General features: G+C 43.1%; 1 protein-coding gene across 4 annotated transcripts; it reads right to left on the reverse strand.

The window, feature by feature from the left end:
* CDC27 (cell division cycle 27) lies at positions 1-26988 on the reverse strand. Of its 4 annotated transcripts, none has more exons than XM_065650941.1 (19): positions 26770-26988; positions 20875-20950; positions 20170-20317; positions 17976-18101; positions 16854-16951; positions 16192-16346; positions 15869-16083; positions 15094-15208; positions 13303-13418; positions 12776-12875; positions 11916-12123; positions 10938-11107; positions 9598-9750; positions 8189-8397; positions 7425-7542; positions 6218-6346; positions 4798-4872; positions 4384-4564; positions 1-1370 (listed from the first exon to the last, which is right to left on the reverse strand). In XM_065650941.1, the coding sequence occupies exons 1-19, from the start codon at positions 26794-26796 to the stop codon at positions 1288-1290; spliced, it is 2502 nt and encodes an 833-aa protein (XP_065507013.1). In that variant the 5' UTR covers positions 26797-26988; the 3' UTR covers positions 1-1287. The 4 variants fall into 4 exon arrangements, with proteins under 4 accessions (XP_065507013.1, XP_065507012.1, XP_065507011.1 ...); XM_065650940.1 differs by having other exon boundaries at positions 10938-11110; XM_065650939.1 differs by having other exon boundaries at positions 13303-13436.
* Positions 26989-27421: the final 433 nt, after the last annotated feature.

Raw genomic sequence — 27421 nt, forward strand, 5'->3', positions numbered from 1 at the left:
TTGCTATGAAATTTATATCATTCCCAATTTATTATGCATAAATTGCTCTTTAAAACTGCTTATATCATACATTTTCTTTATCATCGCTGCATAAAGGGCACCAATTGTTGCTACAGAGAAAGATAATTCTGGACTTGTTAACGTGGCGTAGCTTGCTTTTCATAGAGGCAGCCTCTGTAGAAGAGGAAAACGGTCCCAGAGTGAAAATCTTAATAGCATAAAAAAAAAAAAAAAAAGAGACACAGATAATTGCACCTTTTTGCATCCTGCTTGGACCACACTTTACAAAACAGTTTTTTAAAAAGATACTAATCTTAGACAGTTATTTGATGCATTTGACTGTAAGGTTCTGATTGCTTTAAGGCTTCCACGGTCTTCCCAGTTTATCTGCTTAGAAACACACGGTCGCTCTGGATTAAGGGTCTGATGTTTTCACGTTACAGTTGTATCTACATCTCTCTCTTGATTTTGCCCTTTATTAATTTTTATTCTTAAAAGGGGAAGAACAAATCAAGGGGTATATGAAAAATGAAGCAAGGTGTTTCTGACTTGTTTCTTTGAAGTACAAAGTAAACACTGACCTTTCAGAAACTAGGTGAATAAATTAATTCTTGGTTAGAATACGAAAGCATTTCACAAAAGCTTTGATTCTGCAATGTGATTCTCCTGCTAGGTTTCCACTCCTGCAAGTCTGCACTCCTGAGCACGGACACGGACACTTCACGTTGTCTGACACGCTCCCAGTCCCGAGCACGCGCATCGTGTTTGTTCACCGGAGACACTGCAGCTTTAAGGTCATTTACATTCCCTGGCATTTAAGTTACAATACAATATGCGAAAGTCTTTAACGGCCTGAATTTGTCAACGCTGTCCTTGAAGAACTTGGAAATGAGGTTCAGCACTCTGCTTACCAAGAAAGAACCAAACTAAGACACATTCCTGGAAAAAGAACAAGACACTGCCTCATTAGTACTATCCCCACATCTACCAGCTTCGTTACAGCAAACCACGAGTCCTTCTTCCATGATATTTTTCCCGCAAAGCCGAGTCCAAAAATAGCATTTTCTCCTCACTTTCATAAATGTGTACGAGCCAACTAGTCAGACCAGTAGCAGCTGAATATTGCACTGCCATTAATTCTGTGTACAGTTTGAGTGGTGTTCTCATGGTGTCAGTGGAGAATAATGACAATGCTGGCTCAGTGATGTGAAGATCCAGGATGCAAAGGAAGGGGAGAACACAAAAGTACCAGACACACACTCAAGCTCAGATACTGGCTTATGGAGGTTAAAATTCATCACTTTCAACTGCGTGGAGCTGTGTGTCGTCTGCATCCGTCATGCTGCTCTCTTGGGATTCATCCGTGCCAACTGGGAAGAAAAAGAAATACAAACTAGTCAGACATTACCGGGCTGCTTCTCTACAACCATTGCCTGCCCAATCAACTCCAGCGTGTCAAAAGGACAGTGGCAATGGGTTGGAGCTTCCTCTCAGAACGCTTTAAAGCCACAGGGCTTTTTCCTTTTTTTCCTTATGGCTGACCCCTGCCAGCTTAATGGAGTCTAAACAAAGGTATTTAGAAAAGAATTAATACAAACTACATATTAACAAGACATGTCACTTCGGCCATAGAATCAGGGAACGGTTTGGGTTGAAGGACCTCCCCAGCTCCCCCCCTGCCACGAGCAGGGACATCTGCACCAGCTCCGGGTGCTCAGACCCCGTCCAGCCTGGCTGGGACGTCTCCAGGGATGGTTCAGCCACCACCTCTCTGGGCACCCTGGGCCGGGCTCTCACCACCCTCAGGGCCGACAATCCCTTCCTCACGTCTGGTCTGGATCTCCCGCCTTTTGTTTAAAATAATCACCCCTTGTCCTATCACGACAGGCCCTGCTGAAAAGTCTGTCCTCGTCTTTCTTCTCAGCCCCTTTTAGGTCCGGAAAGGCCGCAATCGGGTCTCCCCGGAGCGTCTCTTCTCCAGCTGAACACCCCAACTCTCAGCCTGTCCTCCCAGCAGAGCCGTTCCAGCCTCGGGTCATTTCTGGGGCTCCTCTGGCCCCTCTCCAGCAGCTCCACGTGTGTCCTGTGCTGAGGACCCAGAGCAGGACCAGCACTGCAGGGGGGCTCACAGAGCGAGGCAGAGGGGACAATCCCCTCTCTCCACCTGCTGCCCACGCTCCCTTGGATGCGGCCCAAGATACAATCGGCACATCGCCAGCTCACGTCCGATCTTCCAGTACACGCGGGTCCTCCTCTGCAGGGCTGCTCTCCATCCTTTCCTCTGCAGCCTGTATTGACACCAGGGCTTGCCCCGACCCAGGTGCAGGACCCTGCGCTTGGCCTTGTTGAAGCTCATGAGGTTCTCATGGTCCCACTTCTCGAGCTTGTCCAGGTCCCTCTGGATGGTTCCCATCCCTCAGCAGCGTCACCTGCACCACTCAGCTTGGTGTCATCCCTAGACTTGCTGAGGGTGCACTCGATCCACTGTGTCATTGATGAAGATGTTAAACAGTACTGGCCCCATCTTCTGTTAAAATCTGAACTCTGACACCTAGCTAGGTAGGCATTAGTATGGAGGATTCCAAAACTGCCTTAGGAGCAGTTTAGCCTTCCCACTCCTTCAGACACCATCAGCTCCCTGAAGTACCCACATCAGTTACCCAGTGCCTTACTGCATCACGACCACTTAATTTACAATCAAATAACATTCAATCAGTAGTGCTAGGCAGCCTCTACTTACTCCCTGCGCCATGACAAAGAATACTGCGTAAGAGATGTGGCGAGAACCCCTTTGAGTAAACGCAGACAGACGTTTCTGATGCTGAAGATTTACTCTGGCCTAGAGCTTCCAGGAAAAGTAGATTCCTACTGCTACTTGAATAACAACAGCATGCTGTGCAGAGCATACAAGACACACGTGTACGTTCCGAAAGGCTACCCTTTAATATTTAGCTTCTATACTTGTTAAAACTAGAACAAAAGGTAAATATCTAAGGACGGTTGGTCTTCACACACAGGAACATAATTTGAGCCCGTTTTCCATAGTACAATTTGGCATATTCATTGTAAGTTCCCAAATACCCAAGTTGTTTCATGTGGAAAAACACAGATGCCTTTGAACGCTTTAACACAAACACTTTACAGGTTTCTGTACAATGGACACGGCCAGTCCCACGCTAGGCAATTTAACGCACAAAATGGCTTACACTAGCCAATAAATTAAAACCAATTCCACTCCCACCCACAGTACTACCTTAATTTACTTTAGCTTGTCTCATATGTCCTAAAAGAGTTATTCAGCTGAGACTGTGAAACTGTTCTGTAGTTTATCTGCACAGCCAGGGAAACCAAATTGCTTACACACAGCCTCGCTCTGTTTTAGTTTCTTTACATTTTTTTCACTTATTGAAGTTTCGTGGTTTTTTCTTTAGGTGTTGCTCCTCAGCAGTTCAAGTACTCTGTCTCCATCTCCTCATCAGAATCACGCTCAGCCCCGGTGAGCCTGTGTTCTAGATTAGCCCAACTACAACAGCAGGGGTAGAAAAACCACTTTCTACCTCAGGAAGTGCAGCGCAATATAAGTGCCCGGTATTAAAAAGCACACCGTGCACAGGATCAATAAAAAAATCTACGTGATATACAGCAGGAAAATATGTCAACTTTTTCAGTTGAAGATTTAGAATTACAGAAAGTAGCACACATCTATTAATAAGAACACCAAACCTGTTATTTTTTTTCTTTGGAGGAAAAAATTGCTTATTGGTATTTATTTTCTATCGCTATTTCGGCCTGCAGAGGTCTGTATTTATGACTGTCCATGCTCCACAGAGCTACCCGTGCCTTCACAGATTTAAGCTCACAATAAAAAGCTAGAGAACAGAAACCTGGGCGATTCCTTTTTTTTGTGGATTACTGCCAAGTAGCATAATGGGAGTGTTTTATTTTCTCTTTATTCAAATGAAACTGTTTCCATCATGTTTGCTAAAAGTTTCCTTTTATGTTTAGCAGACAATTTGAAAAAACTGATACTTTCAGTTGCCATTTGGGTTACCTTGAAAGGATTTGCTGCTCCCATGAGGGATGACTTGCAGCTCCGGGAACATCTGGCTCTCCTAGGATACTACTAGACAATCATGATCTGTACCAATTTACAGTAGTCATTCTCTCTGTCTTACTCTACCTACAGATTCTACAGAAATGTCACAGTTCTTTATACCATGGTTACTATAGGAAGCATGAATGAATTCTTCTGAATGAAGAGCCTCTGTAGTTCTTTCTTGCCAAACAGTAAGGCTGAGCATGTTTCACTTATTAAACCAGGGATTCTTCCTAGCACTTAAGCGGAAATACCACTTTGAACGACAAAGGGTTGGAAATACAAACCCGATTCGTAGGGGTAACATTCACTGATTTGCTCTTCTTGAGTTATGGGTTCCTCATCATCTGGAAGGTAACGTTTATCGATGGCCTCCTTGATCTGGTTATTGGCTCCTTTGGGATCCAAGTCCATTGCCCATGAGAAATTCATTAGGGCCAAATGTGTTTGGCCCAGTTTTTTATAAACCTAAAATACAAGCATAAAAGGCTACATTTACATGAAGTTGCTGTCTTTCGCATTTAAAAGCCGATACATAATAAAGCTGTGAGCAGCAAGCCTTATCTAAAGCTTCAGGAATTTTTAGAATACTGCTCCAAATGGAAGCCGCTCGGTGACAGACATCAAATTTTCTCGCTAGGCGTACACTTCTGCAACAAAGGAAACCAAAGAACTTATGATCCCAGTTAAGTTTTACCAACCTTTCCTATTAAAAAGTAAACAAGAGACTCTTTGGGTACAATCTGTTTCAGTTCCTCAAGTTCTTGTAAAGCAGACTGAAAAGGAAAAAAAAAAAAAGAGGTTAAGAAGCACAAGCTAGCAGTCGGCAACCAGTTTTGCCATCACTAAACTGCGACTTAGTACTAATGTGGAAAAAACCAAATCTTGGCATTTACATACAGTACATTCCATCAAGAACAACAGTACAATCTCATGAGAAGCACCTAGAATTCCTGCTAGTTTCTCATTTTAAGGTTGTAGCATGTTATAGTCCCATTATTACAGAAATAGAGCAAGTTTATTGGGCTTTGGTCTCCTACAAGACAACTAACAACTCCGACATAAAACGTCCTCGTCGCCTCCAACAAGGCATAATAGGGTAGCAGACAAAGAGCTGACAGCGTATTTACAGTGACCGCTTCCTTTAGCGTACTGAGCATCCGAAAAATTAAGAAAGTTGATATGTTGATATATTTTACGTAGTTTATGTGAACAGCGTAACTTTAGTCTTACAAGTCTCACCTCAAAGAAAAGAATCCAAGTGTTTTATTTCCTAAAACATCACCTCACAGTGGTCAACAAGTTCCTTCACTAGCGCAGAGACAATAAGATAGCGCGCAATTAGCCTTATCTTTTTTCCTCTTGTATTAATCCTCTGCTTTTAAGTTTTAGAAGCAATCTACAAACAGGCACTTCATCAAGTCTTTAACCTTAATACATTTTATGTTCAATTGGTTCAGTTATGAATTTTTAAAAAAAGCGCTAAGTAAAGATTTCCGTTTGTGTGCGCACACATTTCTGAAGCAAGGTTTCAAAAACCAGACCGTGGCTTGTCTTCCGTGGCCAGAACAACAGGCCAGAGGACAACGGTCACTGGAAGGACAGACTGCGGAAAGATCTTCACTCATTCTAAACGGGGCACACGTCGGCACGAATCGGACCGAAATTGCTCAGCTTCTTATTTCTCACTCGATAACAGAGCCTTTGAAATAGCTCGTTCTCATTGCTGTAATTGGTTATGAGGCAGTTTGCTGAGACTTTTTTTAGTAGTTTAGTATAAACTCTCCTTAATACAGCCACATATTGGTGAGAGCTGCAATAATTTCCGCTTCTTTCTCTTTCCAGGGTCGGACTAAAACAACAACTTTAAAAGCATCACCTGTTAGCCCTAGATTTTATAGCAATCAAAAATTTAACACAGTTTCCTCGGCAAAGGCGGCACTTGTCAAAGCAAACGCTTCATGGCGGCCTCCACAAGACAGGCCAGCGTCCCAGGCTCTTCCCGCAAGCCCTGGTGCTACCCAGTCGTAGTTTGCAAACATTTGGCTTCCAGTGCATTCCCATTCCTAGCTGCAGCAATTTAAAGGTAACTTAAGGTTGTCTACTTATACCAAATCTTACCTTGTATTTTTCATTTGCAAACAATACAGAAGCTCTATGGAATTTGCATAGCGGGTTCTTGGGGTCAATGTTAATAGCTTTGTTTAAAGTATCCAAAGCCTTCTCTGATTTTTTCAGTGCATGCTGGACCTACCACAGAAAAAGAGAACAACTTTAAAAACGAAAACAACAGCTCAGCCGCCAGACAAGGACGAATCCATTTGACTACATTTACTTACAATCTGTTCCTTAAAAAAAATTGTCCAATTCTAGACCAAGTCTTAACAAGCTTTCTTACAGGAAGAAAACGTCACCTTGCCTTGTCTACCCCTCCCAGTGGCTTAACAGAAATTATTTAACCTTCGGCCAGGAGCAAACACAATGCCTTTCTTTATATATCAGCGAAAAGCAGCCACTATCCCCGTACAACTTGACACAGCTTTGCTGACACGTAGAAGGCAAATGAACATCAGCAGGTAACCATGCACCACGCTTATGCAGCCTTAACTCACCATCGCAAATACCTGAGGACTGCCGCCCGACTTTGTAAGCAAGTCCCGGCTGGAGGGAGGCTACAGCTTAAGGACCGCAGTGGCAGACGGATAATTGACCAACTTTTCAAACAGCCCCATGAAATTAATCAAATCAATGCTAGTTGAAGTAGCTGCCTGCTACTTAAACTTTGCTTGGCGTAAAGCGGCCTAAGAAATAAGTTTGTCACATCTGCAAGTGACCGGAACGAGGGAAACGCGGACATAAAGCCAGGACAAAAATATCACACCCCGAAAGGCAAGATGGGTGCCTTAGCATTTTATAGAACTGGAAGTGCTGGTGCAAGTGCATGCAACGGCAATTAAAAACCACTTCATTTCTTATGTATCAAGTATAAAAACCCCTCTACTCTGTTCACGGGAGTATCTGCACACAGGCTTGATTTTCTCACCACTACTAGTTAGGCCGACTCACAAACATGACCTGATAGCATAATTCCACCATCGGCTAAGAGTAGTTTGGAAAGAGAGGAGGGTTTCTTTTCTGACCCATTAATTCCGTATCGGAATTAATCGATTAATAATAATTCATATGGCACTTAAGATCCTCCAATAGGTATTCTGAACTTGTTAGGCTTTTTTGTTAAAAAACACTTAGAATTACTTTTCTACTGCAAATAAAGTACAGAAGCAGATAAAACCACAACAAAGATAGAGTTAAAGTGCCATCTACTTACTACCCCGATGTGACACAGTAAGACTGAGCTCTGAGGATTGATATCAAGTGCTTTCTGGAAATGCATTTCCGCTAGACTGAATTTTTCCTGTTTGTAATAAATCATTCCCAATCCATACCTGCAAGTAGAAACACAGTTATTTTAAGTAAGACTGTATTCTAATCAAACTAGTCTTTATCAGTGAATGCGACCTGGAAGAAACAGTCTACAGGTTTGCCAACCCCACCCGGGCTGGGAAACAATTTATTGTGGGAAAGAGCTATGTCTAAAATTTTCTTCCCCCCCACCTCCCCCTCAGTCGAGTAGTTTGAATAATTGATATTTGATACACAGGAAGACTGGCTAAACAGTGACAAAGCAAAAATCACAAAAGAGTTTCTCAGGACTAAGTGACTTGCATTAGCAGAACTTTTAGTACTTTGTATATTTTTCCTACAGAAAAAGCTGCAAGAAACCGACTGTATCTTAAGGTATAAAAAGGGGCAGATCTCATCATTCCAACTGCAGCTGAAGAATAATCGAATAGAAGGATGAGGAGCGCTACACAGAACAAAACAGCTGGTGTACTACAGCAGGGATCTGTGGAAACCAAAAAAGCTCCAATTTTTTGCTGGCCTTGTGGAAATAACTGTCGAATAAAGACACGAGGCCCACGTCTTCTGCAGAAATAGCTCTGCTCGATAGCAGCGGCAGCATCCAGAGGACATTTCTCCAAAAGGAGTTCCGTATCACGTGCAAAAGGAGGGGGACAAAGCAAAACTTACCATGCATTATAGTGTCTAGAGTTGACTCTAATTGCATTTCTAAAACAAGCTAATGCTTTGTCTAGTTCTTCTGTTAACACAAATTCATGCCCCAACAGGGTGTAGGCATAAGCATAGTTTGGATCAACTTGAATGGCCCTCTGGAAGAACTTGATTGCAATGTCATGCTCTCGTTGCAAGCTGAAACAGTTTCCTGCAGCACACCACGCCTAGTGAAAACAGCATTGCAAAATTAGCACACTTTTTACAACTCAGAGTGACTAAATTGGAGCCGAACTGATTTACATGATTATATATAACTTCCTCCTAGATTAAAAAAAAAAAAAAAAGCAACATTTAAGTCTCACTCCCAAGAGGCAGATAGGCTCAAATACCCCTTATACCTAGACAAGCTGAAATACAGAACTGGAGAACCTAAGGACACTCAAGTTTGTGCTGATTAGATACTTTGACCAATGACTAAAGCTTTTGAAGCTGTTGAAAAGGCTGGAAATAAAACACCGTAGCTATTTATTTCACTCCTCAGTTCCCTCCAAATGACAAATCTGGAAATCTGCAACGCAACAACTTTAGCAGCAACCTCTGCTGCTTTCCCTCCTGCTCAGCAACGAGCGTTGAGATTGTAAAGCATCACAGCCCAGGGTCCCTTGCTTTCCCAATCTTTTAGCATCGCTGCCAAATCACAAAACCGTTCTCCACTCCTTGTATTAGAATCTGCGCCCTATTCTCTCCGGGCTGTATTACTATGATTAAAAACTGCTTCATCGGTTTCAATTTTTCCAGTGTTAGACAAGCTAGCAAGACAACACAAACAGGATTCCCTCCTCCAACAACGACAACAAAAAAAAACGTTCAGTACAATCTACAGTTCTCAGTTCTGTTAAGAACACATTTATAAACGCATACATTTACTACTTTTATTGTGGCACCCATTAAAAAATGCCTGGCTTTTTGCATATCATGATTTCATATTACCATACACTCTGCAGTTTAATAGACTTTAGCATAAAAATGTGCAACATGCCTGAAAATAACGTTCTAGAGCAAATATGTTTTAAGTGCCAGTGATACAGGAAAAAACATTCCTCATCTTTGCATGCTGGCAGCAGTAGGAGTGACTGACTAACCCGTGATCTTCCTGAATGAATGGTGCCAATGCAAACTTAAATAACTGTTAACAGAAGAAAGGTTTCAACCTCTTCCACGTAAGCTGATATTCTAACTCCAAGAAGCCGCTTCAGGCATCATCAGTTCAACAGACAATCCTGCCACCTCCCTCTCTAGTTTTGCCATGCAGTTGTCACAGGGAATACACTCAAACTAGATTAGAGCTCAGAGCTTTGTTCTGAATCATTGATTTTGCTACACGCAGTTGCCCTCTTCTCATTCAACACCACAGCATTTTGTACCTCCGGTGAGTTTTTATCCATGTCCGTCAAATCCTTTGAAAGAACCGAAAGAGCAACATCTTTCTGCAGATGCCACAGCGTAGTCGAATAGATCTCCATGCCTTCCACTCTGTAGTTTTCAATCCTCCTTACTTCTGAAAATATTCTCTCAGCCTAAGAACAGAAGTTAAAACAAAAATCTACCCATCAAAGCAGAGCACACGGGTCAAGATTAAAAGCCTCCTATGTCCAGAGGGAGCATTCTCTTTGCTTTGTAAGTACCATGCCGAGCTACAAGCCCTGTAAGTTCCCTTTCAAGCCAAGGAAGCAACCATACTCCAATATAGTTACGGCAAGCAGAAAGGCAGCCAGCCCTCCCTACTGCTGGCTCAGACCACAGCACTGCTTCTATCACAGCGCGCAAGGGGGTGGGGGGGCGGGGGCGGAAAAAGTGTGCAAAATCAGGAATAGAGTAGCATACTTTTATGGGCCGGTTATGATTATTAGCCATTCTAACAGATGACAGGTATCGCATTCATACCAAGTGCTACGCCCCTCCAGACACTGTGCATAATAATCACTGCAGTGAACAAATACAGGGACGGGGGCACGCACAAGCATGTGACAACACACACATGCTTTACTTTCATCGGAGACCGCTACGCTTCTTATCAACAGCTGACTAATGAAGCCTTTCTGATGTCGATATCTACATTTCATAAACTGAAGTTCCAGATTACAACACTCAAAGCGGCAACAAGGGAAGATTGGCTTTAGGAAGTCATTAAGGTCTGTAGCCTCGGTTTGCAAAATAAACTATTAAGCAGCACAATGTGCTCCATCTCTAATCAGACCGCATGTTCAATTTAAAAAACACTTCTGAAACCTACTGCACACAATCTGTCAAAAAGTGTTTTAAAACACTTCTGAGGAAACGGGCGCATCAGCTATCAGGACAACAGTGACAAGGAGAGTTAAACTGCTGGGTTATCCTTAACCACTCGCTTCTGTTTCTGAAGCGGTTTGACATCATCTTAGCTGTGCCAATACTGTCATTTCCAAGGCTGCAAAGGAAACTAGGTCATTGATGTGATCCACGCTAACTAAAAAGGGCGAGAATTGTTTCAGTGATCTAATTTACAACGTTGCGGTACAAACAACTGCATCAGCACAGCTGTGGGTGAAGACAGGGAGACCCCGGTGGCCGGATGCGCAAGGAAATAACATTAAAAGCAATCAAAAGTGTAACTCGGCCTCTTCAGGAAAGCCCAATAACTATTAATACAGATTCGAGACCTAAATCCATTCCAGCTACGCAACACAAAAGCGAAAAGAGTAAGAACCCACCGCGCAGTTCCTACCTGCATATATTCTGCAAGTTCGAAGTAAGCTCTCCCAATTTGGCACAGCACCCAGCCAGTATTGTAGTGGTGGGATGGTAAATGGCTTAAAATATTTATCGCTTCTTTGCAGTTGTATGAACACAAGGCTAAATAACCTTTCCCCATGTCACGGAGAAGGCTCATCAAACCTTCTAGGAGAAAAATACAATAAATAAAAGTGGAAAAAAGATAGCTGAGACTTATTTACTTGAAACTGGTAATCCCACAAACTCTTCATTATGGCAGCCACTACTCCTAATTTGCTTACGAAACACTTTCAGGAGCTTTCAAACACAGGCTTACGCACTCTGAACTTGGGCATAATATTCTAAACATCAACCTTTGTAATGGAAGTCAGATAGTAACGACTTCTTTAGCCAGCAACAGAACACTCAGGAACAGAGAAACTCTCAAGTCCAGGGCAACTGGAGTTCTGCATTTGCAGCAGCTATTCAAACATTTCGTTAGGTTTGAACACAATTTCCACACGTCTGGTATCCATGGATACATCTTGCTGCCTGGAAACACTATCAAGCCAAAAAAAGAGGAATTCAGCAGTTTGTCTGCGAGTTTCTGACAGTCTGAATAAAGACTTGTTTTTAAACAAACGGGAAATATGAAGGAAGAACAGACTACATAAACCTGATTTTGAGGGAAGATGACTGGGTTACTCATAGCTCCTTTGAATCTGTTTCCAAGGATCTTGCCTGAAAATATTTTAATCGTTAATAAGGACCAGAGCCTACAAGATACATCTGCTTACAACTAGCCACTTTTTACACGTTCTTTGTAAGTCAACTGGAAGACAGTGAATTCCATGTCTTTATACAGAGGTGATAGCTGCAGGTTAACTGAAACAAGAAAGAAAGAAAACACCGGAGCGAAACTTTTTTCCACTCAACCCTAAAATGCATATATATGACAGCTTTACTACAGTCCAAGAGCATTCAAACAGACCTGCTGCAGCCTTCTGTAGAGTAAAAGCCTGGATCTGTGGCGCAACAGTGGAAATTTTCCCTTCTGAAATGATGGAAGAGTCCAGTTTGGTAATTTCCAAACTGTCATTTAAGTTCGGTTGAGTTATTCCTCCCTTATTTGTTTTACTTTTTGTTTTTCTGTTTGGAATCTTAGGTGGGAACTTCATTTTTAATTTTTTGCTATTTTCCTGCAATTAAGAAGAACAAGAGTTACATATAAAAGCGTTTTAAATTCAGGTAAATTAACACGAAAGTGAATTGTATAAAATGGTACGTATGCTTCTTGGCAGCCTTAACAATGATGCCCAGCTGTTTGGCTTTTACACACTCAGTAACCTAACTGAATATGTTTAGTAGCTCATTTTTAAACGCAAATTATTCATATCACCTAACTACAGTTCATAAGTATTTGAGCTTCGGTGTTCTGCTCCATTGTTTGAAGAGCAGAAAACTGATATGAAAATAACTTTGTTCGGGGGGGGGGTGGGGTGGGTGGAAAAAGTAGTATCTGCTTAAAACGAATTCTTCAATAAATATATCTGAGCAACACAACCTCCTTATCAAACGGGTTGACAGCTAGCAGCACTACCGCGTTTGTCTACCCAGCACGTATCTCTGTTTTTGTCCATGATACTCTTCTTCCTGCTATTTTAATCGGGTACTTGACAGCTTAAAAAATAACACGGCATCATGACTCGTTTTGTACATTCATATGTTCTGCTCCTTACAGGACCTGCTCCTTCGCTGCTAGAATTGATATACATATGGGGAAGTTATTATTTAGTACAGTGGCACGAGGTAGGAAACCCACAAGTTTCCAAAATGCATGAAGTTTGTTACCTTTGTTGTAGAGCTATCGCTAGTAAATAGGCGAGAGCTTCTTCGAGGCAGTGCATTTGGTGGGGCAGCAATTGTTGGGCTCAGTACCTGAGGTGTTGTACTGAAAGCAAACGACACATTAAAAAATTAAAGTCCTTTGCTCCATTTTTAATAAAGACAGCTTTTATCTGTGTTTTAAACAAAAAATGCTCAAGTTCTATAGCACAGACATTCCCCTCAAAAACAACAAATAAATCTAATTGTTGCACGTCAAGAACACAAGCGGAATTTCTTTCCGGCTACTTTCTCATTTACTGATGAAATGGTCTAGCGGCAAAGGAGATTTAAAACAGAAAGACCAACGACCACGCGCAAGCTTCCTGCTTTTATGTTGGAGTTATTTTGCCCAACAAAAAAACTCCAACTTTTTCCTCACGCAAAGAGGAATTCTGCGGGAACATTCGTACAAGTTGGGCAAATAAAGTGCCAAAGTTCCTTCAAGAAAGGAGATGCGAAAGGTAATACCGAGATGATTACTTTTGCCCTACCTTGTCTGCGGGCCAGAGCTCTGCGTTTGTGCAACAAGAACCGGAGTGACTTCCCGGCTATTCCCGCTCTGTGAGAAGACAGATTTTGTTCCAGCTTGGCTCATCCTGCTGACAGTCTGTATAACACAAAGTTTCTACAGGTTTGTTATTATGTCACTAAGAAGTCTCAATCTCTGCTATATCAAACCAAAACCCTTCTGCCTATCAAACACTGCACAAAGGAGGATAAATATGTATTCTTTCAATAAAGGGTGAGGGTTCCACCCCACCCCAAGGAGGACCCGTCAAAAGGATTTTTCATTCTACCTGTTAAAATGCCAACAACACAGAGTTCACCAACTTTATGCACATTATTTTAAAGACATAAAATCTCCATCTAGTGGCAAGAAACTAGAGATTAGGATATTTGTGCAGGAATAAAGGGAATTACAAGATGCTGGTTTTAAAGTTCCTTCTCCACAAAGTTGTACAAGAAAATAACCAGGGCATGAAAAAGATTCTTGACTTATTATACGACAATCACATCCAGAAGCCATTCACCATTAATACCACTTTATCGAGGTACTCACTGTACAACACCCGAGCCCGTCACTCCCCGGTTTAGCATACCCGTTCATAGCATAAATCGGTATCTCACAAGTTAGATAACTACTGCAGAAGCCTTGGGAGCAGATATAGAAATAAACTGCTTCTTCAAAGAGGGACCTGCATTGTGCAGCATAGAACATTAACATATAGACACCTACAGTCAAGTTAACACCAAGCAGCAAGTTGCTGCTCGTCACTTGAGTCGAGCAATGCTTTGTGTGCACAAGCACATCTTTTGTAGCTTTTATTTGCCACAGATTACAGACATGTGATCTGACTTAGCACCAAAACATTGTCTTACATCTTCACACATCTCCAGATGTGATAACTTGACTGTGGATCTGAGACCCAACAAACCAGTTCAGATAGAAATTCATTGCCTGACATGTAGACTTTCTGTAAAAGATTCAGAACAGGTCCTGCCCTCCCTGCCTTTTAAGGAAAGCTTAAACTCTGCCTTTCTGCCCACTCCAGGGACAGAAACATTCAACTCTGTGACGGCTGTTTGGACAAGACATTCCTGAAGACACCAGAACTTGGCAAGTGGGACCACTCACAGCACGAGCAGCACCAGTTCACGCATTATTTGACTTCTAATGTCCCGTCCTCCCCTTCTCAGTCTCTTTGGTATCAGAGGACAGTTCAGGCACCCAGCAAGCACGCCGGCCCACTCAGACAGGAAGCCTTTGGATCCATCCTGATGTTTCCTTCATTTCTGCAAGTGTTTCCTAGGAAACTGCCTCCGTTAAGTCACACACATTCTAGCCACAGCTATACTAAATCTTTTCTGAGTCAGTAATTTGAAGAGCAGAAGTGAAACTGGCCAAGTAATTATTTGCATTGGACAAAGCACGCATCAGAACCCCAAGCTGTTTATTAAAATGTGTTATATAGTTGTATTTAGGTAGTAGCACAGACACATCCGGGCAGAAAGCATACGCACGGATTAGCAAAATTTACACTGTTTATTCTCACTTAATAAACTCAAACCATTTCCACAACTAAAGGAGACTGAAATCAGTCCCACTCTCAAACTGTTATTCAAAACAAATTTTGTAAACGGCAGGTAAGTCAGGTTCTCCTCACTGTCAGTCCAATTCAGTTCACGTGCAATGCTTTTTTAATCTGTATTATGGATTCTTTAAGAGTACAACGCAATGTCAAACTCACAGAACACCAATCACATTCTAGAAGGCAAGATACCTTCTTTGGAGGCGCTCCTGTGGATGGCACATCAATTACGGAGGAAGAGTTTGTGTAGTTTTGCAAATACGATCCATCTCCAGGGCTCGGGGCTTCTAGTGGCAAAATTCCAAAGCTGAGAACAAAATAAAGAGGAAGGGTCAAAGTCTGAGTATTAGACCAACGACGAGAGCTGGCCCGAGTCTGCGCTTAAGACAGAGACCCAGACGATCAACTGAAACCAGTGAAGTGGCTCCGAAATAGTGTTAACTTTGTAATATCTTTCTATCCTCATCTATAGAAGATATTCTATTACAAAATATTCCTGATACAGAATTTTCTTTGCCTGCATAATAACTATTAGACACAGACCATCCAAATATTAACAGCTTGTAACATAAGGCTATTTAAATAAGATGGCATATAGGACACAGCATATACATACATGCTCTTTAAAATAGCGTGATTCTTCAAAGAATGCTCTCAAGAGTTTCTTTCAGAGCAGAAATGTATCCCTTTAAAGGGCCTCCCAGTGCGAACATTGCAATAAGCAATACACCGAATCGAGAGTTCCTCTCTTCTAATCGAAAACACCAACCGCATTTTTTTAAAAAACAGAAGAAATTAACACTAGGGCAGTTACTGAGGTTGTTCGGCTTTCGCAGCATTATTTATAATACACTCTCACACACACGTCGGAGTCTGCTGTACAGCGCCAGACACCCCTCCTGTTTCAAACGACAAACACTATCACCAGGCACAGCTGCAGCAGCAATTGTCTGTCTCAAGAACTCACCTTGGAGTCAGTGGGCTCAAAGCCGCAGGCCCCCCCAGTAAACTCCGCCCCGTTTTTGGTTTATTTTGAGCCTGTTTAGACAAAATGGCAGTTCCCGACCCAAGAGGGACAGCATCAGGTGATATTACAGCCGAGTCAATGTAAGACACAGAAGAATCCGTGTTCAAAGAGGAATATTTTGAATTGGAGGACTCAAGGTTGATTCTGTTCAACTCCTGAAAAAATGGAAGGCGGCTGTTAGATACCTGCACAGGGTAGTTTCTAACCAGCATTTTTCAGTTAAGCCGGAAAGACTGCTTTAAACAAATATTTTAGCAACTCACAATTGTGTCTTGTGGCGTTTCCATAAGGACAGTCTCGGGCTGTCTATGGGATATGTTGTGACTAGGTACCAATGTTGTGCAAGTGTTAGGCAGACAGCTGCTAAAGTTCTGTAACGATGTTAATTTAAACGCTTGGTCAGGATCTGGTTTTTCACCTGGAAGATTGAAAGGAGATTTAAATAGAGTTATTCCCTGAATATTCAGGCTGAAAAAAGGAGGACAGGGGACAAAGTCCTTTAAAAGGGGTGCATTCTTATTTTATTGTTTTAAAACCCCTTACAGTAAATCAGAACTGTTCTTCCACTACAAAACCCTGGACGATCAGTTTTAATAGAAAGAGAGACTTGCTTTTAAGTAATTCTCAGAAGCATAGTTTTTAAGAGTCTACTATGTGCAGGTTGGAAAATGTGGTATTGCTAAAGCAAACTGTGCAAATAGTGAATATAGCAGAGGACAAGACAAAAGCTCTAAACACCGGCCAAGTATTTTAAATGCATTATTTCTCAGAAAACCACTCCAAAGAATTTCGCTGGCATCTTCCTTACTCGTTCTGGACGAGGAGTAAAATAAACCTCGCCACACGGTGACGGCAAATCAGAAAACTTGACACAACCAGAAACGCAGAAAACATCTTCACTAGTGAAACAGTTCTGCAGACTTACCTATTTCACATAGTGATTCAAAAGGGGACCAGAGGAAAGGATTTAAACTAAGGCTCTTTTGGTAACATTCTGATCCTTTGGCAAGCCGGTCTGTCTTGCTGTGAAGAGAATGCAACAGTTCACAGGGAAACTGAAGAACAGCACTCGTGTTCAAGATAACTTTCCAGGAGAGGAGTCGAACAACAACACCACCACCACGTTGAGAGTCACAGCAACATTCCTCATGATTTAAGCCACACAGTAATACTGAGTTCTTTTGAAGTTATTTGACATATTTAGACACAGATGAAAGTTACTTAGACACAGTCGTCAAAGAAAGTTACATAAGCACTAGTACGGCTTGAGAACTTTTGTTTTAGAAAAATGCTGTTCATCGCAACAGCTTTTTTTGTTATTGCAAAACAGCAACTAGATGGCTAGCCTTCCAGCCATTTTAAGTATCTAAGAATAACATTTTTGTATACAAATTAAATGCTAAACTAAACACGTCAGTACCTGGCCACAAAGATAAGCCGCTTCCGAATTTTTTTTTTTTTTTTTTTTTTGAGAACAGGTATATTAGGGAAGAACGCAAGAACCCCACTATTCCTATTCCATCTGTTCGCGTTTACTGACATGTTTCTTGGCAAAAGCAACACACTTACATTAGTAAAGTTATTCTGACTGTCATTCCTCAGAACTTTCATTTGAAGGTTATAGCTACGCATTGGTAAAACAGATAGAGAGAAATCAAGATGGCAACACTGAGAAACAGGCCTTGAGAGTTTCTCTTAGGGAAGAATACAGAAGAAACCCAACAGTATTAAAACGAAAACAAAACAAAAACCACCAAACAAAAAAACCAAACCAACCCAAGTCTCAGATTACGTGCTTAACCACCTAGAAAAGAGGAATTTGTATTTTCATTCAGTCAGAAGCTCTGCCTGAAAGACAAACCATTTTTGCATTCATGAGTTAGATGGCTTCCACAACTATCTACTTGTATCTATCATACTCCAAATTGTGCAGGCCATGTAACCCAGAGCCAGGTGCACCCTGTGGCGACTAAAAATTTGACTAAAATGGAGCTTGGTCAAATAAAAAAACCCAGCTTTATTAGACAAAATTAAAAAGCAACTTTACCAGTAGACATGTCCCAGCAAGGAGAGTGTAAAGCATGCAGAGTCACCAAACTCCATAACAATGTCATCATGGCCTTTCTGTTTATTCAACACTCCACCAGATAAGATCTGCTCTCCTTCTGCAAGCCTTTTTAAAAAACAAGAGGTTTAAAGGGGGTTACAAGGCTCACAGTATTGGTAGTCCAGCGTTTTCACCCTGCTGCAAACAAAAACAGAAATCCGCTGTCGGCTTTCACAAGTTTCAAACCACATACAAACTACCTCCTGCAAATGAATTTTAAGTAAAAGATGGATTCCTCTAGCAACACAGAGCTATGCAGGACTCTGAATACAAACATCTCTACTGGCAGGGAAGAAAAACAAACCAAACACAAAACCCAGCACCACTCCAAAACCAGAGACACGTAATACAACATGACTCTTCCAGAGGGGCCTAATCTTAGGTAGAATACTAAATGAAGGACGAGAAAGTCTTCTAGACACTTCATTTTTTGAAGGTGCTTTACCTGGTAACGAGCTAAGACAGCGCTTAGTTTGGCTTTGTTTCCCAACTAAGAAATGCAGTCCGTAAGGCTCCACGCATTCGGATAGGATCAAATACTGGGGTATGTTACAGGCTTCGGATTTTATTGCCTTGCTTTCTGGCAAGACGGGCTCAAAAGGAGTTTGCATCTACTACACCTGCAGTGAGCAGTACCGCTCAGTGGAATGGGTCACTCACTATTAGGCTTTAAAATTCCTTGAAACAACTTCTGGGGATGGGAGGCATTCTTCTGACACTTCCATAAACAAATCACCTCTTCTCGCCACCGCAAAAAATTCATACTTGTAGGAAGATGCTTCTGTCAGTAGAGACCATCCCCACAAAAAAACAAGGTACATCTATATAAATGAGCTCATACAACTGTAACAGAAATCCCATCTAACTGAAATCAGTTCAGAAGTTGATGTATGAGATGCACACACCAGACTCTGAAAAGGCAGGGGAGGGAACAATTCGCTTCAAATTTATTCCACTGGGACCTTTCCAAGCAGAGTATTAACACGATTTCCCTTTCGACAGAAGATGCAAAGAAACCTCTATCCTAATAGCTCCAAAAGTGTTAAAAGAGTGTCAGAAGACACAAGTCGAGACATCCTCGCTACTCTAAAGATGCCAAAGGACTCAACTACTAAAGAAAACAAAGACAAGGAGCTTCCCCTGCTGCCTCTGGAGAGACTTGCATTTTGGTTACATGTGGGTAGGATCACAAATCCTGCAAAATATCTCATAATACTGTGTGAAACTCTACACATTGCATTACCCAGTCTAAAGAAATTAATCTTTTTTTTTGGTCATTGAAAGAGGGCCACTCAAAAAAACCCCCAAAAAAGCAGCCACAACACGTAACCACGAAGTGTTTTGTAGAGAGACATTTAAACTTCTGTAAAGAACCCCCACAGTATTTAAAGTTTCTTGAACTAGGGTTTTTTGCCTTCCTTAGTGCTTCATCCTCTCCATTCCACACCTCGGCTAGACATAATTTCCTACTTTTGAGCTGCAACAGCCTGAAAGGTCTACATATTAATAGAAGTGAAATGCTCTCACTAACAAACTCTCGGGGCATTAGAGTCTGTAGCTTGAGCATTTTCAATTTATACTCTTGCTGTTAAGACTCCAGAAAACCAGGAAGATACCTCGACACCGCTATGTCCCTGTCAAGGTCAACTTTGATGTCGAACACTGCATTCTCTGGTGTGGACTCGAGGTGGGCTTGTTGTGGGTTTTTAAAACCAGATTTCTGGCTGCCACCCATTGCCGCTAACTGGGTAAGAGGAGCAAGCTTACTGTTCGAGAGACGTGGCGCATCCATTAAATTCATAATGGAAACAATGAAATAAGCAAAGAACCAGAGAAACACAAAACCAAAACAAACACTTCCCAGAGAGGTCTCCTTGAGTCATTTCACCAGTGCTTTCTCCCCCTACACTGCTTGACAGCTCCTTTGTAAGTTATTCAATACCTTTTAGAGGCTTCTGCAACACGCACTAATGTTTGTTATGTCCATATCTGCAAGCAAAATGAATTGAACTTACAATCTTTAGGGATGAAGGACCAACGAAATACTAGTTTATGCAGTATGACATATTTCAAATACAAATCTAAAGAAAAAGATCATTTGTAATCCCGGACAGAACATAAAGGATTTACGTACTTGCTGAGGTCAACACAACATTTTGCAAGCAGGTATTTACACTGTGGGGTTGTACAGCTGTGTCCCTTGAGGAGCCTGTATGCTTTATAGGCCTTTCCTGAGCGGTAGTAACACGTTGCCAGTAAAAACAGTGCTTCTTCCGAATGTACTAAAAAATTAAAAAATAAGTAAAAAAAAAAAAAACACACAACAAAACACACAGTTGATTGTTTACCATTTTGACAGAAGGAATTCAACTGGAGATATCTGTTCCATACGTTCTGATTCTTCTGACTTTCATTGTCTCAGCTTCGATACGCTTTTCTTTTTTCACACCAATTAACATATCTGAACAGCATTATTATCAAAGACAGCTTTCAATATCAAGACTATTTGTGGAATTTGTTTGCTGCATCTGTCCTTGAGTGCGCTTGGAAGACACACAATGCTCGAGGTTGTTAAAAAAAACCACCCTCCCATTTGACCCCATACAATAGATCACTGTAAACATGACACTGAGCTTAAGGAGATTTTACTGCAGCACAACACTGCTGCTGTTACACGATTTGGTTTTCCAATCTAAGTGCAACGCTTTCTTCTGCTTTCCCCAAGCAGAAATTTAAGCTTCATTATCACAACAGGAGTAAAACAAAGCAGGACCAGAGGCTCAAAAATCCTAAATCAAAATTGAAAAAAGCATCAACTTCATATTTGCAAAGTACATACCTTCGGCATATAATCTTTCTGCAAGGAACACTGCATCGCGGTAAGCATAGTGGTTAAGTGCTTGCCATATAGCAGCCTGCAAGACAAAAAAATAATCTAAATTTAGAGAGAAGCTTTAAAAAAAGGTACACTCATTAGCTCTTACTGTCAAAAAGCAAAGCTTTTTTTTTTTTTTTACTGGAGACATAAGAAAAATGGAAAAGGATAAACATGCGGGCCAAGTTTTAGTTGTCTCAACTATTAGTAAGGAGACTTAAAAAAACCCCACGTTAGCACTGAAGTCATGAACCAATCTAAGAATATTGCTCACTAGTTACCGTGCACAACCACCGATAAACCTCAGCCAACGTGCACTAAAATAACAGAGTACTTCCACTTGTTAATGAGTTTTAGCTTTGCGCATAACTGAGCACGAATTATTGCAAACTGCCACCAGACAATAACACATTAAGTAAAGATAAGGAAAAAAGCCATCCTCCAACTGGTTACTAGATCTTTCATTTTGCTCGTAGCTGCGCCCAGGGAGGTTGGAAAACGCAAGGGTGCTTAACTTTTGTAATGGTATTATGCATAAACTCATTTAAACTCTCTCATCTTGAGATGGGACAAACCAAAACCCAACAGGACCAGAGGTCACATTAGCATTTGAGGCTGTCAATGTAAGACTGCTGTTGATTAAGTTTTCTAGGTATACGGCATTTCCTCGAAGAGATACGAGCGTTCTCCTAAGCACCAAGATGAACACAATCGACAGCTTTTTGTTGCGCTGTTTTGTCTGGGTCTTTGCTCATCGGTCACTTCTTTACTGCCACTAATTAGGATTGCAAGGTATCACACAAGAATGAATGCAAATGAGATGGACAAACCGATATGTACAGATATTTGAAGGCAACGTACTTCTCCATTTTGTTCCTATACCCATACTTGGTCAAAACCCGCTCCCTGCCTCAGGGCACCATCTTCCTTTTTCATGAACAGCAAACTCAAGAGCTGAGTGCCAATAGTTGTATATGTATCAAAAGACTGCACCAGTCCAGTGAAACACAAATGAAACGTGCACATAGGAGTACTAACTGTGCACACCACTAAAGCAGCCGTCATAATCTCTTGCGCTGCCACGACCATTGGCTGAACTGCAAGCCAGAGCTGTCCAGCAAAAGCCACTTTACAAACACAACTCAGCCAATTTTCTTCAGTTCAGAATAAAGACCTTCTGTTGTCTGTAAGAGGGGTAGGATGGGAAAAACCATTCCTTTTCAGATCTATTCAGCCTGGTCTCCCGCCCGTGACAGCCAGCAGCGTGCGCGCTCGGGGATCTGTGCTCGGAGGGTCGCTGCCCGGACCGCCGCTCCTTCCCATCCAGCAGCCGTGCTCCAGAGCCAAAGCAGTTCTCCCACAAGTAGCAAACAGCTGTTTGGCAGTAGTTTTGTTATTACTGATCCAAACAGGTTCTGAACCTATGAACTCAAGCTGCTGCAGTCTAGTTTTTCTCCAATGTTCATCAGCAAACAGAGAAACGGAATCATCTTCCGATACCTAACAGACACTCCGAAACTAAAAGGACTCTTCCAGAGCTATAGAAATAGCACCCTGTAATGGCGCTGTTTCCCAGTAGGAAAGGCAAGTTCCAATTTAATCCGAAAAAACAATTCAAACAGAGTTACACGTACCATATGCTGCTTCTTCCAACGCAAACTTGATAAACTCAGGGTGTGAAAAATGTGCAAGTTCTCTTCATGGGAAGCCTGCACAGTCTCCATGAACAGTACATACCAGAGTTTCCAATTACTATATAGAATATTATACACAAAATCTCGGCAGAGATACTATTTTCTTCTGTCTGTAGGTCCCAACAATATGCTTAAGGATTCAACAGGTGCTTTTAAGTTTGTGTGCAAGTATTTAAAAACAAATTCTCCTACTTTATTATAATACAAACACCTTATTATTGCTCTCTGGATGTATTCCACACTTCAGAGTGGAATTTTTCCTCTTGCTCTCAGAAGCAGCTCTCCCTTTTCTAAGTAAGGAACGCCATTCAGATTAACCTATGCGAGTTGTGCCATTCTCGGGTTAAAAATACTGTCTCTACAGAGATGTTACCTCGGCATGATTACGAAACAAAGGTACGGGGGTGATGGTGGTGATGAAATCAATGTCATTTGACTTCTCAAACAGGAGCAAGTTGCCCGAAACAATCTTGACAGAGAGGCACACAAAAGATTTTTGGCTATAGCACAGCCACATTACAAAAGTTACACTACATACGGGCTCAAATAACAATCGTTGCTGAGCAGAGTTCCAGAGAAAGCAAACGGCTGCTAGAAGCCCTGTCACGTATTAATTGCTATTTTGCAACCCAAAAGGTGCAAGTTGCACTCACGCCTTCAACAGACAGACACTGAAAATGGGATCCTTGCACACAGTCCTAAAAGAGCGAGAGGAGGAGACGAAGGTGGCAGGGAATCAGCCGCAGCAACAATTTCCTATGAGAACGGATGTCTGAACTACAACCGTGTCTCAAACTACCAAAAAGTATTTCCCACGCACCTTTTAGGAAGCACACTTTGGACAGAAACATCAGTCTCTTTACAGAGAAGTAATTTAGTTTCTTCTAGTAGAAGCTCAATGTATCTACATAGCACTAGTGGCAGATGACAACTGGTAAACCACAACAGAAGAGCGGTCTGAAGCGCTTATCTAATATTTCATCCCAATATACCTCAGGGTAGGACAACGCGGTACAACCACAAACACAATCCAAACGCAGTCTTAGCTTCCTCCCCATGGTAGTTTTCAAATTTTACGTGGAACTTGTCAACTGAGACCCAAAAAGCAGCCTTCTCGCAGATGCGTAAAGCAGTTGAGATACTGCGGTCGCAATGTCTATTCTCAGAGCTACAAACACGGAGAGGAGGGAAGATTGAAGCTTTTCAAAGTTTTATTCAAACATACTTGCAGACCAGCTAAATCGCCAGGTTATTTTAAATGCACATTGATTTGCAAATGCAAAGTGAACAAGGAATTCCAAAACTACCACACCAGCCACAGCTCTCCAGCAAAACATCCTTGGAGAGGAAAGCAAGAAAATAACAGGAGATTTAGACAGGTCCATCTTCTATGCAGAAAATCCTGTGCATTGTGCAAGTGTCACTTAACACCCAAGCCAAAGAGCTCTTAAAAGATAAGCGTTCTCCTCTGACAGCTGTATAGCCTTGGAAGTTATTTTTCAAATCTTTGTAGGCTATTGACACGCTACGCAGTTTCTATCGTGATTTCAGGGTGGGCAGAGGGAAGGAGAGTATTCTGTGACAAGCTGCGCTACATTTCCCTGTTATGCTAATTCTGCCCATTAAATAACCAGCAATTGGTACGGCAAGTTTTCAGCCTTGGGAGTTCAGGCACCATTCAAGTGGGTCACAGCAGATGATCACCTTGAACAGCTAAATCGCAAGGAAAGCTTTCTTTTTGTTTCTGAGACATTTTCCGGAAATAATTGGAAGGCATCCAGTCTGTTTCTCGGGATACGAAGCTTTGTGTTTGAGCCGAAGAGTTTTAAATTGGCCGCATCAGGAAGGACAGTAGAGGCCTGTTTTCTACATAAGCTCTGGTACTTTTGTTCATCTTGAGAGATTTTTAAAGTCTATAAAATAACCACTGGACGGGATGCCTTTTGGGATATTAATTTCACATAATTAAAATCCAACATTTATAAGGCAATGTACACACACAGATTCCGTTATTTATCTGTCATGCTTTGCATACCGCGACTGTAAAGATGACAAATTTTCCCTGGAACGCTAAGCCCCGTAGACATGTGAAAGGTTGCAAGAGAACCAAAAAACAGAAGGGAAAAAAGTCTGCAATGACAAAAATGAGAAGTAGTGTCAACTTTCCCAACCATATCATAAAAACAAATAAAAAAAAAATCAGAAAACCAGAGCTAAGTACGTGGACTCCAGCTAAAATGGGCATTCAGAAACGCAATACGCTTCTTGCAGACATGCACTGCAAAACGGAGAACGGAGACCACTCTGTGGACATATTATACTACTGAGAAAATAAGCGTGAGCTGGTTGGGAAAGCTCCTGTAGTACGGCAGTCCCATCTCCACACCACTGCTTACAGTACAAAGATCCAGCCAGAACTCAAACACCGACCTCATTTAGGATGGTGCACTGGTGACTTCCTTGCCAGTAAAAGCGACAGTATGTCCAAGGCCACAACAAATAAATCCTAAACTCACACATATTGCTGTAAGCAAGGAACAGGAGCAATGCAAGCAACAGCAGAACCACCGATCGAGGAATTATTTGGCACTTGAAAACAGACAGAATCTAAATGGATTTATTCAGCATAGCAAAGCCCTATAAAAACACCCAAGCTGATAAGAGATTGAGAATGGAGAACGACATTAGAGACGTCTTTACCTTTCTGAAAAACAAAAATAAGCTTGCATACTTCTGCCAGGGAACTCTCAGAATAGCAAACATTTTCCACTTGGTTAGTTTAACTAGCACAGCACTGGAAACATAAAATATTGCTTCCTGCCATTCACTCTGCAATGCATTCTTGCTTCCTTTTCTATTGTAATCCCACGTTTTCTTAGAATACCCAACCAGTACAAAACACCAGTCCAGCTCCAAGGGTAATATCAATGGCATCTGTACAACCACTGCAGAAGAGGGACCGGGCGGCTGAACGCACTTCCGGCACCACACTGACCCTTGCTCTCAGAGCAGACGAACGAAACGGTGGCAACGAGGACACAAACCCCTGGTCTGCAAGAGTGCCATCACTGCCACCGCCTTGGACAGACGGGGCCAAGGCAGCAGGCTGGTCTCCCACAGGAGAAGTCTTTCTTCCCCTCCTACCTTTTCGTTAAAAAGAGGAGAGCCAAAAGGAAGAATTTTCACTGCATCCATTACGGAACACAATAACGTACTACCAAGACACAGCGAGAGGTTCCTAGCATAACTAGAAAAACACACAAACCAAACACCCTGTTGAAAAGCTAGTAAAAAAAAGGAACATGAATAAGAAGACCGATTAACAAAGATTTCAGAATCGTTGGACTAGCGGGCATACGGGAAAGGTAGAAAGAAGATGCAACTCTTAATCCTGTGAATCATGCCTTTTGGATCGGAAGCCTGAGAACGAGAGCAGGAAGCCCATCAGGGTAATTGCAGTGAGACTAAAATACGGTAAAAACTTGAAATTTACATTATGTTCTTTCCTAGGTCTCCCATCAATCTGAAGGTACTGACTCCTTGGGAAGAAGCACTGCCCTTCACTTGCGCAACACGTACAGAGTCGAGCACGCTACGAGCATTTAAAAACGAAATATCAGCAAATGCAGAAAGGTAAGCGAGATGGAGAGGTATCAACAGGTCTCCTGGGGATCCAGGGGGCTGAGCCGAAAGGGCCTTTTCTGGAAGCCGACTCAGCTGCGGTGCCGCCGGAGACCGACCCCTCCTGCGGGGAGGCCGCTGCTCCCGGGCGGGGGCCCAGCAGCGGCAGAAAGGGCGAGGGCAGCTCGTCCTAGAGGTGCAGGGGACGGGGAGGGGACGCACGCGAGGGAGCGAGGAAGCCCAGCAACGCCCCGGGCTCGCAGCGGGCAGGGCTGAGCAGCCCGGGCTGGCGGCGGAAAGCGGCCGCAACGCCCCGCGGCCCGGGCCTGCTCCCGCCAGCGGACCGGGCGCCCGGGGCCCGCAGCCCCCTCGGGACCGGCTCGAGTGGAGCGGCACCCCCCACCACGGGAGAGGGCCCGGCGACGGGGAGGCCTCTCCGGGAAGTGGCCGGCGCGGCGGGTCCGGCTCACCCCGCCAGGCCGGGCCGGGCCTTGGGGCCTGAGCGCACAGCGAGCCCGAGCCCGTGCCGCCCAGGGGTCGGTACCTGGACGGGTTCCTGCAGCACCGTCATCCTGCTCTCCCCGGCCTCCGCCTCCTCCTCCTCCTCCTCGCCGAGCCCGGAGCGGGGCGGCCCCGGCCCCGCCTCAGTGCGTGTCCCGGCGGCCCGGCCTAGCCCCGGCACATTTAAACTCCCAGCGACCGTTACCGGGGCAGTCGGCGGGGAGCGAAGGAACGAGGCCAGCCAAAAGCCGAATCCACCCGAAGCTGGTGACGGAAATACCCGAACCCTCTGCCGGAAATACACGAAGCGTCAGGCGGAGAAAGCCGAGCGCTGACGGACAACAGCTGGGAAACCCCTTCGTCAGCCAGGCGGAAGAGCCTCAGCCGGCGGAGCTGCCCGAGCGGGGACGGAGGTGCCCGAGCGGTGGGGCGGGAGAGAGCGGGCTGCAGAAAAAGTCACCCTAGAGAATAAAGTGTGAGCCCTCGCACACCTTCAAGAAATGGCTCTGCCAAGAGGAAAACCAGAATATGGGGCCAAAGGCTGTCAATTAATTGAAATCCTAGGCGCAAATTTTGAACCTTTGCTCTCCGATCTCGCGTCCCCACTTCCTCCTGTCTCCCCTCCACCCCCCACATTCCGCACTGACCCCCGTAACCCCTCTGCCTCCGGACCCCGGGCCGCTGCCGGCACCCCC

This window comes from Caloenas nicobarica, chromosome 24 (assembly GCF_036013445.1).
Source record: "Caloenas nicobarica isolate bCalNic1 chromosome 24, bCalNic1.hap1, whole genome shotgun sequence".
NCBI classification, from domain to species: Eukaryota; Metazoa; Chordata; class Aves; order Columbiformes; family Columbidae; genus Caloenas; species Caloenas nicobarica.